The sequence below is a fragment of the Phoxinus phoxinus genome, assembly GCF_949152265.1.
Source record: "Phoxinus phoxinus genome assembly, chromosome: 7".
In the NCBI taxonomy this organism is placed as follows: domain Eukaryota; kingdom Metazoa; phylum Chordata; class Actinopteri; order Cypriniformes; family Leuciscidae; genus Phoxinus; species Phoxinus phoxinus.
In genome coordinates this window covers 34734554-34747019 of record NC_136882.1, presented here as the reverse complement: position 1 = coordinate 34747019, position 12466 = coordinate 34734554, and the positions used below count along the sequence as shown (strand labels likewise).

Below are 12466 nucleotides of genomic sequence, written 5' to 3'. Positions count from 1 at the left end.
GGTGCAGAAAATAAGCTCTGCAAACAACAAAAGTTTATGAGTCTTATGGATTTTATTCAAGATAATCTTCACAAATGAACACAATTTTCAAGCATAAATACAACAGCCAGAAGTAAAAAGCGTTGGCTATACAGGTGAAACTCGAAAATTCGAATATCGTGCAAAAGTTCATTTATTTCAGTAATTCAACTTAAAAGGTGAAACTAATATATTATATAGAACCATTACATGCAAAGTGAGATATTTCAAGCCTTTATTTGTTATAATTTTGATGATTATGGCTTACAGCTTATAAAAATGAAAATATTGTGAAAAGGTTTTCATAGCTGTAAGCCATAATCATCAAAATTATAACAAATAAAAGCTTGAATATCTCTATATAATATATTAATTTCACCTTTTAAGTTGAATTACTGAAATAAATGAACTTTTGCACGATATTCAAATTTTTCAAGTTTCACCTGTCACTACACCACGGTCGCATGACATTAGTTTCAGCCTCAAGACTTCACGCCGACGGACCGTTGGCTGAACATCTGATGCATAAGGCACACACAATGGGAAACATGTTTCGAAGTCGTCGTCTGATTGGTAGAATTTATCAAGGTTTCGGGGAGACATAATGTGTCGTGTTCTTTAATGGTCCGTCTAGAAACAATCTCCTCATGAAAGATGAAATCCGTCATGTTTACAACTGGGACAATGAGCGCTTATCAGTAAATGCTGGATTTTCAAAAGTATGTGAAGTTCACAAGCACCATTGTTGCAGTAAACTTGCACAGCGTTCTTGAATGAGTAATTTATTAGATGCACGGCGGTCTGTTATTGTGGGGACATCGACTTTACATTTTCAGGCCCTTAAACATGATGCTAAATAAAACGGACTGTGATTGGTTACTTTACATCTCGGTCAGATGTCCTGTTGGACAGTCCTTGGCCAATGAAAGCTGAGATTCTGCCATCAGTGTGAAGGTCTGGCTGCGCAAGACTAGAATGACTTCAATATCCACCACCATTAAGCTTCCGACAACTCTTTCGGTCTTTACATTTTCCCTGAAATTTTGAGTTAAAATAACTTAAAGTTGTATTCATTTAATTTATTAGGCATGCTTTTTGATTATTAAAATTAGATTAAACCATTGACATGGAATCAGAAAAAAAAAACGGAATTTGGGGAAAAAACTGATTTCTTAAAATTGAATAAGTTTCATGATTTAAACTCTTTCCCCACCAGCATTTTTTTTTTTAAGTTGCCACCACCAAAAATGTCATGGCCTCCAGAATATTGTGTTGTATGAATATCTAAATAAGCAATATATTTAAAGAAAGAACAGAGCCTCTGCTTAAAAAAAAAAAAACTTTTATTCTAGCTTCATGCATTCTTTTTTATCAACGTTTTCTTTTTCTTTTTTTAAAGGCTACGATGTGCATAAGCATTCAAGCAATGCTTTTATCGCTTGTTTCTGCTCCTTATTTGCCTGTGTTTTGGTCCGCAGATTCTCTACTCTTTCAGAAAATGCGTAATAACGCCCCGTTATAACAGTGAAGACACAGAAAGCCGGAAATTTCCGTCAATGGCAGGAAAATAGTTAATTAGACATCCTTTTTTAATTACTAAAACATTTTATTATACCATTAAATGGAATCCAGAAAAATGAAACCGTTAAACGCTCAATGTGGAAGCCCCAAGGTATTTCTAATGTATTTTATGTCATAGAATAAAATATGAAAATATCTTGAGCTTGTGTTTACACAGACCTTATCCCAGGCACACACTTAAATTAAGAGCTGTGGCGTTGTTGGTTTTTGGGAGATTTTGATGTGTTACTCATACAAAGCTAATATATAGATTGAGAAGAAATTAAGCTCACAAGCCAGATTGACTACTTTTTTATGATACATTTATAGTGCTTTTTTGAGCTTGACAGTCGTGGTCACTGTGAATTGCATGAATGGACAAGTGGTGCTTGAACATTGCTTAAACATGTCTAATTTTCTGTACGATGGATAAAATAACAGCACATGGGTTTGGAATGACATGAGGGGGCGTAAATAATGACATTTTCATTATATTCCTTTAAGAAGCTCACGATTCTGCGGTTCTCGTCTCCGTTCCTCCCTTCCTTTAGGGCTTCCCACTCTTCTGTCTTCGATTTTCCATTTCTTTCTGCGAAATGAAGTTTGTTTGGATATTGAGTATTTGTTGGAGAGTGAGATGCAGAGCACTTGGTAAATGTCAGCATCATACGGGTCTGTCGTGTCTGTGGTTCTCTGCTGTCATCGGCCTTCAGACTGAGCGTTCATTGTCAGGCCGGCGACTGAAGCGGGGAATGAGGACGGCCAATGGGTGACTGCAATCGCTATGGGAACTCTGTCCTTGGGAAACACCGGGAGCCTGTGAGCTCAGCAGACCTCCGGCTTTGCCGTGTTGCCACAGAGAGGTTTCTGGCCAATGGGAGCGAGGCAGCCCTGAGTGTGCTATAAATAGCCTCACTGGCTGCGGGCAGTGTCAGAGCTAATCTCACTGCTAAATGGACAAAATGTAACGTAGGGGTTTGATGGATGCCGTGCTTTTGCCGTGACACCTTGCTGATGATAGGGAGAAGAGAACCGATTGGATTTTTCAGCAGTTTCTTACTTAGCTGCAAACTGCAGAAATGCTGAAAGAGATTTTTCAGTTTCCTGTGCAGTCAAAGATTTAATTATGAAACACATTCTCATTATTTAGTCATTATTGTTGGATGGTCTAGTCCTGCTTGAGGCTGTTAGCTGATTGTCTTTTAGAAAAGCATTAAGACACATGTACATTCTTTAACAGTTCTGATTAGAAGTAATCTGTCAATTTAATTTTTTTATTGAATTTTCATTCATTCATAAATGTTTCTGCTGATTATTTGAATTAAACAAATGCTATAGATAGATAGATAGATAGATAGATAGATAGATAGATAGATAGATAGATAGATAGATAGATAGATAGTAAGTTTAAATATATATATACATCAAATGAAAACATTATTTCTTTATATCTTTATCTTTATATATATATATATATATATATATATATATATATACACACACATATACTGTATTTGTAGTATTTATCCATTCAATAAAATTATGTAAATCAATTCATATACTCATTATTATTTATTGTTATATTTGTATAACAGTAAAATTTAGGATAATCATATAAATGGGTGCGTTAAATTATTTTAACGTGTTATTTTTCCATAACTGGTCGTGTGTGTGTGTGTGTGTGTGTGTGTGTGTATACACAAATTTTTATAAACACAAACTTTTATATTATCCGATTAATCAATTTGACTGCAGTAATAAATTCACAATGATTAATTAATAATCAACGCTAATAATTTTATCGGAAAAAGTTATCGATCGCCAATTAAGCAAGGTCATGCGCGTATACAGTACCTGCTGCTCAACCGCGAAACACGTAAAGCAGACCCGAAGAGAAACGAAGCGAGCGCGCCGAAGTTATGTTTGAGATAATTTTACGTTAAAAGGCTAGATTTACACCTTCATGACTAAAAGTTTGCGTGTGCAGCATGTTGTTTTGTGCAAATGCAAGTTGTAAAATTGTGTAGATGTTTGAATATACATCACATGAAAAAAGTAAATTGCATTGACCAAGCACTCAAAGTATATTTCTGGCCTTAAACAGCCCAGATGTGAAGTGGTGGTTAGACCTGTGCATGTTGATGGGGTGAGGTCGATGTCATGGATTGAAAAGCTGCAGTTAGAAATGTCAAAGCTTTGCCTGATGAGGAAGTCTTTGTGGTGCTCTACATGTCATCATCATAGCCTCAAGCCTCGTTCTGCCAAGTGACAGACGCCCATGACTCATCGCTGGTGATATCCAGGAACTGCAGGAAGAGATGTGGAAAGTGAGAGGAAGGAGTTATATAACCAAAAAGAGGACTTTAGTTTCTTTGGATAAAATCATCTATTTAAGTAACTGCTTACTTACAGGCTAGCCATGTGCTTTATTACACCCTGTGCTAGTGTTAATGTGATTTAACTGACCAGAATCACCAGTATCCACTCAACATTCAAGCATCAGAGATGGCTGCCTTATCCAGCTCTGATATTACCCATCATGAGCCAATAATGGATGTGACTGCTGCTGAGCTGAATAACTGTCGAAGTGGAAATGCAGTTAAAGGGAAATGTTAGACGAAATTGCTGCATTTACAGTGCACAGTGTGAGCGAGATTACCACCGTCTTTTAACTGTCTTTTTAGGCGAGGACCTGTCGAGGTAATTGCATACGTTAGTTTCATCTGAAAAAAAAAAAAGTGGAATGATGCTTTAATGCTTCACAACAAGACATCGATAAACACATTCAGAAACTTTGTTCTTGTTTGATGTCATATTTTCAGCAATTGCATCCCGTCATTAGTGGTACAGCCTTGGTTCAGCTTGAGTCAACGTGAAATGCTGTTTGCATCTCATTTTAATGCCGTAATCTGATTTGTTTCCATGTGAAACATGTTAGTTAAGTAAAAAGACATTTGAAAAAAAAATTTAAGAAGAAAAAACGCAGACACTACTTCAAAAGTTTGGGGTCAGTACGTTTTTTTTAAAAATGTTTTTGGAAGAAGTCTCAGGCTCACCAAATCTGCATTTATTTGATAAAAAATACAGTACAAACAGAAATATTTTGAAATAATACGATTTGAAGTAAATGCTTTGTATTTTAATTATGGCTGTCACAAATAACTTGTTCATTTCTGGGAAAATAAGTGTAAATACTTGCTATACTGAGTCGACGTTGTATCGAGAGGATCAATCCTCACATAAGAATATTGATACCAAAAGTTTTAATTGGTAATTTTGTTTTACTTCCTCTGAAAATGAATGTGCAAAATAAACTTGAAAAATAAGAGAGAACTGATAGCTCTCAGATAAGGTACAGTCATGGCCAAAATTGTTGGCACCCCTGGTAAATATGATCAAAACTGGCTGTAAAAAAAAAAATCTGCATTGTTTATCCTTTTGATCTTTCATTCAAAAAATTGCCAAAATTCTAACCTTTCATTGAAGCAGAGAATTGAAAGTGGGGCTAAATCACATTATGAAATAAATGTTTTTCTCCAAAACACGTTGGCCACAATTATTGGCACCCTTTTATTAAATACTTTTTGCAACCTCCTTTTGCCAAGATAACAGCTCTGAGTTTTCTCCTATAATGCCTGATGAGTTTGGAGAACACCTGACAAGAGATCAGAGACCATTCCTCCACACAGAATCTCTCCAGATCCTGCAGATTCCCAGATCCATGTTGGTGCTTCTTCTCTTCAGTTCAGCCCACTCATCTTCTATAGGGTTCAGGCCAGGGACTGGGATGGCCATTGCAGATCTTGGTTTTGTGCTCAGTGACCCATTTTTGTTTTGATTTTGATATTTGTTTTTGGATCACTGTCCTGTTGGAAGATCCAAACATGGCCCGTTATAAGATTTCTAGCCCCGGCTGTTAGGTTTCGATTTTTTTATCTGTTGGTATTTGATCCAATCCATGATGCCATGTATCTGAACAAGATGTCCAGGACCTCTGGCAGAAAATTAGGCCCACAGCAGTAAAGATACAGCAGAGTATTTCATTTTACATATGGGGTACTTTTTTATCCCTGTGTGCACCAAACCCATCTTAAGTGTTTGCTGCCAAAAAAGCTATTTTTTTGGTTCCTCTGTCCATAGAACGTTTGAAAAGTACCTGACACGACTGGCACTTCAAACGGGACGGGTTCTATGGTCAGATGAAAAAAAGTAAAAGTATTTAATAAAAGGGTGCCAATAATTGTGGCCAATGTGTTTTGGAGAAAAACATTTATTTCATAATGTGATTTAGCCCCACTTTCAATTCTCTGCTTCAATGAAAGGTTAGAATTTTGGCAATTTTTTGAATGAAAGATCAAAAGGATAAACAATGCAGATTTATTTTTTACAGCCAGTTTTGATCATATTTACCAGGGGTGCCAACAATTTTGGCCATGACTGTATATCTCATTCAAATATTTAAAATATACCATCTTTATGTTGTTTCCAGATTAATTTAAAGACACAATGTTGAAAATATGTATTACAACATAAAAATATAATGTAGTCAAACTAATTTTAATGGTAGGTTCGATTAATCATTCTTAACATCTTAACATTCACTTTTGATCATTTTAATGCATCCCTGCTGAATAAAAGTTCTTAAAAAAAAAAATGTATACTGACCCTAAATTTTGTGATGGTAGTATATTATTTTTTCATTTATTTAAAAAAAAATTTATGAAGACAAAACACTTTTACATTTTATGTACGTATTGTGGCACGTTATTTTAAATAAGAACAGGATCATGTTCTAGGAAACCAAATAGAGTCAATTTAGAATTTTTGATGTTAACTTTGAGACCATTGAAATCAAGGTCCAGTAAATTTGCTTGAATAATGTATGCCCCCCGTTTTTCCCCCCTTCAGCATCAGCAGGACCTTCTGGCCCTAAAACATCAGCAGGAGCTCCTGGAACACCAGCGGAAGTTGGAGCGGCATCGTCAGGAACAGGAGATGGAGAAACAGCAGCGGGAACAGAAGCTCCAGTTACTCAAAAACAAAGAGCGTGGCCAAGAGAGTGAGTGTCCTCGAACATCTCATTACCTGACTGAAACGCATAAAGATCTTCCATTTATTAGGCTAATTAGCACTGCGGCGTGGAGGTTTGACTCAGCGTTATACTCGCTTTTCATAACCAAAATGGAAAAAGTTTCAGACTGAAGTAGTCAAAAAGTCCATAATGTTGTCAAAGCCATTGACTAGCGGTTAGATCAGGTATCGCACCACTCATGCAGATGATATGAGTCCTTCTGACCATAATATCCTGTTTCTAAAAAAAAAAGTCACAAAAGATCAGATATAACATAAAATGTTTTGCTTTCTGTATATAATTAATTCCTAGTTTGAATAACGGTTTTGTTCTTCTGCAGAGGAAATATGGACTTGCTACTGCTAATAGATACATGTAAGTGAGCATGTAAGATAGGCTGATCTAGGCAGGTGGAGCTGGGGGACGTGGAGGGTTTCAGAGGAACTTACAGCAAACAATGAACAAGACTATTCAAATGTTGAGCAAGCAATCTCATTGGCTACAAGATCAGCCGAGGTCAATCAGCTTGTGCCATGTGGTAATTATGTGATAGGTTTTAGATTGCATGTGAAGGACTTATCAGTCTGCGCCCTCTAGAGTTTCATGACTGAACTAGATATTTAATAATGTAATTATAAAAATAAAAAAATCCAGTCCCACTTTATATTAAGTGGCTTTAAGTACTATGTACTTACATCAAAAGAGAAGTACAATGTACTTATTGTGTTCATTTTGTATTGTAAAACACTTTTGCTGCTATTGAGGTGTGATACGGGTTAAGTTTAAGGGTGGGTTAAGGTACAAGTATTTATTGTTTCAATTTCTTTAAAAAAAAATTACCAAATTTGAAAGGTGAGACTTTGTTTAATATCAAAAGTAACCTGGTCTGTCCTGTCTGTCAGCGCGTTGCCAGTGTCCTCTCAGCTCCGCGATGTATTTTTCACTGCGTGAGAACATAGTCTGTGTGAGAGCGGCGTAGCTTGTCGGACATAGCAACAGTAACTAAAGGGGGCGGGTCTTTGCGAACAGTCAATTATAAATGTAATTACATAAAATAATTACAGCTGTAATTACATGCAGGTATTTTTTAAATATAAGTAAAATGTAAAAAGTCATCAAATTATTAATTTCAATGTTAGTACATAGTAGTTAAAGCCACTCAATATAAAGTGGGACCAGCACACCTCTCATGCACATTAAGTTTAGTTACAGGTATAAGGAATAGTAGCAGTGATTCTTGCACTAGTCTTCTAGTATATTCTTATCTAGAATGTTCCTGGCAGTACAGCCGGTCTATTTTTACCCATCTCTGTTGTTGTTGACACGGCGGTCACCTGTAGCCCGCGAGTAGCGCGTGTTGTCTGGCGACGCAGATGTGTACGTACACCAGCGACGGCCTCTGGGGACATGTTTACAGACAATGGGAAAGGTGGTAATTGAAGGAAAAGCTGTGAGAATGCATCCATCTGATGTGTTCCTTTCAGAGTGAGAACAATAGTGAGAAAAAGGACATCTTTGTTTAACCATTGCGGTCTCTGTGGAATTGGAATAGAGAGTCTGCTCTCTATTTAAGGCAGGATAAAGGGGCCGTTTCTCTCAGATGTAAAGAGATATCTGAATCGAGTCGGGCTGCAGGGGAGTAGCTGTTTATCGACACCAGAAAACAAGTGTCAGCCTTTGTAGTCTTGATCAATTGGGCACTGTTCGATCTCCTCGGTCTCATGCCGAAGAGACTATTAAGAGTTTTTGTTAAGACCATTTAGAAGACGAAATTACAGCACTGCAAATTACAGGGTGTAGAAACGGTGAAGAAATTGACAGTCACAAATGCATAAAACACCTTCCCGAGGCTTTTCAGGGAAATCTAGCTGGATAACACAGCTAGAGGCTTTGAGAATGCCATTGGTGTCCCGCTGCTTGTGATCTTCCTGAACTGCGAGCTCTGATTGACAGGCGCTGTGGCGAGCACTGAGGTGAAGATGAGGTTGCAGGAGTTTGTCCTCAACAAGAAGAAAGCGCTGGCCCAGAGGAGCCTCAACCACTGCCTGTCCAGTGACCCGCGCTACTGGTACGGGTGAGTATCACAACCTGCTCAGGCCTGACATTTTACAGGTCACTTTTATATCTTACTTTAACAGAGTGGTCAACTGAGACAGATTTATATGCAGTTTACACTTAAGTGCTAACATGCAACTCAGATGTGTGTTTTGATTGATTGACAGTTTTGTTTTCCCTCTTCAACACACAAAAGATGTAGCTGGCTGTCAAAAAATTTAACAAGTTTTGATTGGGACACTTCTCATGTGTGGAAGATAACGGGGAAGAGGAGGCAGTGTATCAGTGTGTGTATGTGAATATGAGAGTGAAACTCACTCCATCCACCTTTCACGCTCCTCATCTGTGAGGCTAGGAAAACGGGAAGAGAATGTTCCTTTTGAAAGAAATGTTCCAGGCTTTGGCATTCACATACTTGTGTTCAAAAGTTTGGAGTCTGTAAAAAAAAAAGTAGCATTCTTACCAAGGCTGTTTTTTTTGTTACTGTAAAAACAGTAGTAATGTGAAATATAACTACAATTTAAAATAACTTTTCTATTTTAATATGTAATTTATTCCTGTGATGCAAAGCTGAATTTTCAGCATTAATACTCCAGTCTTCAGTGTCACATGATCCTTCAGAAATCCATTTAATAGGCTGATTTGCTGCTCAAGAAACATTTCTTATTATTATCAATGTTGAAAACAGTTTTTGCTGTTTTATATTTTTGTAGAAGCCATGATGCATTTTTTCAGGATTCTTTGTTGAATTGAAAGTTTAAAAGAACATCATTTATTTAAAACTGAAATATTTTGTAACTCGTGAAATCGTATTGATTTCTTTCTTTCATAAATAAGTAAATAAAAATCCTACTGACCCCCAAATATTTTAATGTAGCTGTTTAAGCCAATAGCTTCTTCATTTCAGACATCCCCATACTGGTTACAACATTTGCACTGGGATTGATCAGACGTGAGGTATTTCTGGACTATTAAACCAGATCATTGGCGCTCCTGGTCTCTTTGAGATGAGCTGACGATAGGCAGATTGTATTCTTGGGTCTGTGGTGATGCCAGCTGACCTTAGATGCCCCAGTGCAGTTGTTTTTCTTGTTAAGCAGGAGCTAATCGCTTTCATTTTTGCAGAGCTTTGATAGGCCGCCACTGATGTTTTGAAGTCTGAATGCGTGTCGTGCTTAAGCATGTTAATTTGTGAACAGAATAATGCCCCGCCCCCCTCTCTCAGGCTGCACTGAGGCATTATGGGTGATCTGAGTTTGCATTCCCGTTACTTGGCAGAGACCGTCCTAGTGCTGGGAATGGAGAGCAGCTGTGTGTGGAAATGTCTTGAAATGCACATATTTGAGTACCTATGCTTGCTCTCATGAGTGTTTGTGATTTGTTCCACAGGAAAACCCAGCACAGCTCCCTGGACCAGAGCTCACCACCTCAGACAGGGATTTCCACTTACAACCACCCGTTGCTGGGAATGTACGACCCCAAAGATGACTTCCCGCTCCGCAAGACAGGTACTGTAAAACGAACCCCCTTCTTCAGAATGCGTCCTGGCCTGTCAGACTTTCACTAGGGTTGCTTAGGCCAGTTCAGGTTTACTTGTTTAGAACTGGTTCCAAAACACGTGGAACAACCTCTGTGACCTTTGCTTCCATTGACGCTTGTGGAAACCCTTTTTTTCCCTCCTGCAGTCGCAGAAGCCTTTTTCTCACACCCACACACAACTGTACAAGATTGTGAAGTTCAACTTCAATGGCTGCAAAACTTGAAATTAATTTGCAAAACAATTCATATAGTCAAACCTTTCTGATCAGTGTTATTTTAGAATTGTTGATATAGTATTATAGTTGTATTCATATTTTGAATTAGCTTTTGGTTTTATATTTTCAGGTTTAAATAGCTTATTAGTTTTTGTTCTTTTTAAATATTACTATAGGTTAAGTTTTTTAGATTTATTAAAAAAATTTATATGAAAATTATTATTTCCAGTTGATAATTATAGTGCTTCAACTAAAAATGTGAAAATTAGAAATATTACTTGGCAACCAACTGAAATAAGTTTAGGTTTTTCTAAACCTAAATAAATAAAAAGTATTTATTTCTTTTATTTCAGCTTTATTTCAGTTAACAAAAGTGTTAACAGTTGTAGCTAAAAACTTAAAAAGGGAGAAAAGTCTGTGTTTTGATCCAAAATTCAAAGCAATAAAGTAAAAAATAAATGTGTTTTGTATAAATGATACCTATTTTAAAACCATTAAGATCTTTTGCATGTAACAGTATTCACAATTTATTGACGCATTTTATTTCTATGACAATTAAGTTAGAATATAATTAAAATAGAATTAGCAAATTTAGTCCAACAAATACTGCAGTAGTGTCTTATAATTGTACTTTAGTAATGAACTTCAACATTTACCAAATTAAATATTTAATTACAGTAAAAATAAAAAATGTATGTCACATTAATGAGAATTCAGAAGAGAAATGTGCTGAATTGTCTTGAAAAAATACATTTAAATAAATAAGTAAATGGTACTATTTTATTTTGTTTTACTTTTGAAACATGACCAGGGCGTGGTTTTACATTTTTTTGTGAGATCCACCTTCACAAACCGCTCCGTCCAGGTAACATTGTCCAGATTTCCTTGATAACACTGAAGACTCTTGTCCTTCACACCTTGCGGAACATTCTGGAAAGTTTTCTGCGTCTGAGAAAAGGCGGAGGTTTAGGTATAGACATTCTCTGTGGCATCTGCTGTGTATTAAGAAGGGCTCCAGTGTCTGTGGGCTGGCACCGGTCCTGTGCCCCCCCTGCTTCAGCATCGCTGTCTTCACTATCAGGGCTCCAGGCGGTGTGTGTTAAAGAACTTGTACCCCCTCCCTCTCTGCTGCAGGAGAGCACTCAAGGGCAATTCCTATGCAGACTCACTTTGGGCTGGTTTAGGTAGCGTAAGGCCTCTGTGCTCATTAATCACACTGGAAATGGGCCTGTCAGGGACCCGCAGTACAACCTGCCCTGGGCCTTTAGCACACACAGAGCCCCGGTGAGACCTGCGTAATTACAGTGCAGGCCAGGGAGACGGGAGGGGGGTGTTACGGGTGCATTACAGTCGTAACTGCGGATGGAAGGTGAATGCATCTCCTGCTACTTAAAGCAAAGTGTCCAACTGTACAGAAAGCTTTATGACCTCTGGGTCCGCATTAAGATGACAATTGACGTTCACTGCACTCAGAGTCCGGAATGAACTTTTTGCCCACCTGCCAAATTGCAGGTGAACGGAGACAATGTGCAAGTTCCAAATATTCCTTACAGGCATTTTTTTTTTTTTTTTTTTTTTTGCATTCATTTTAATTGAAGTCTTTTTTTTAAATATGTATATATAGCTTTTATTAAGTTTATTATTGTATTGCTTCAACTAAACAAAAAAGATAAATGATGCCTTAGCAATACATATTAATATATATATATATATAAATATATATTAAATGTATAAAAAAATTGTTTGCCTTGGTGCCATGAAACTACACCTTTCATAGACAAGTGATTACTTTTATTTATTTTTGCTTGATGTCACAAATATTTCAATATTTCATGGGGTTCAGGAAGGGGAAAAAAGCCATCCTAGACAAACAAACAACGCAAGGAATAGCTGTTAGAAGATACATATTTTCTTTATTTGCATTTACATTTATTCATTCAGCTGACTTTTTTGCATGCATGTCACTTGCAAATATTCTGAGCTTCTTATGATCATTCTCATAATTTAG

General features: G+C 37.0%; 1 protein-coding gene across 8 annotated transcripts in view; it reads left to right on the top strand.

The window, feature by feature from the left end:
* The window catches only part of hdac4 (histone deacetylase 4), a 207009-nt gene that overhangs the window by 118230 nt on the left and 76313 nt on the right, over nucleotides 1-12466 (top strand). For all 8 annotated transcript variants that reach the window (XM_079618643.1, XM_079618645.1, XM_079618646.1 and 5 more), the window contains 3 exons: nucleotides 6487-6637; nucleotides 8603-8723; nucleotides 10094-10212. In XM_079618643.1, coding sequence (XP_079474769.1) covers nucleotides 6487-6637; nucleotides 8603-8723; nucleotides 10094-10212 — 391 coding nt within the window. The remainder of the gene's footprint in view (nucleotides 1-6486; nucleotides 6638-8602; nucleotides 8724-10093; nucleotides 10213-12466) is intronic.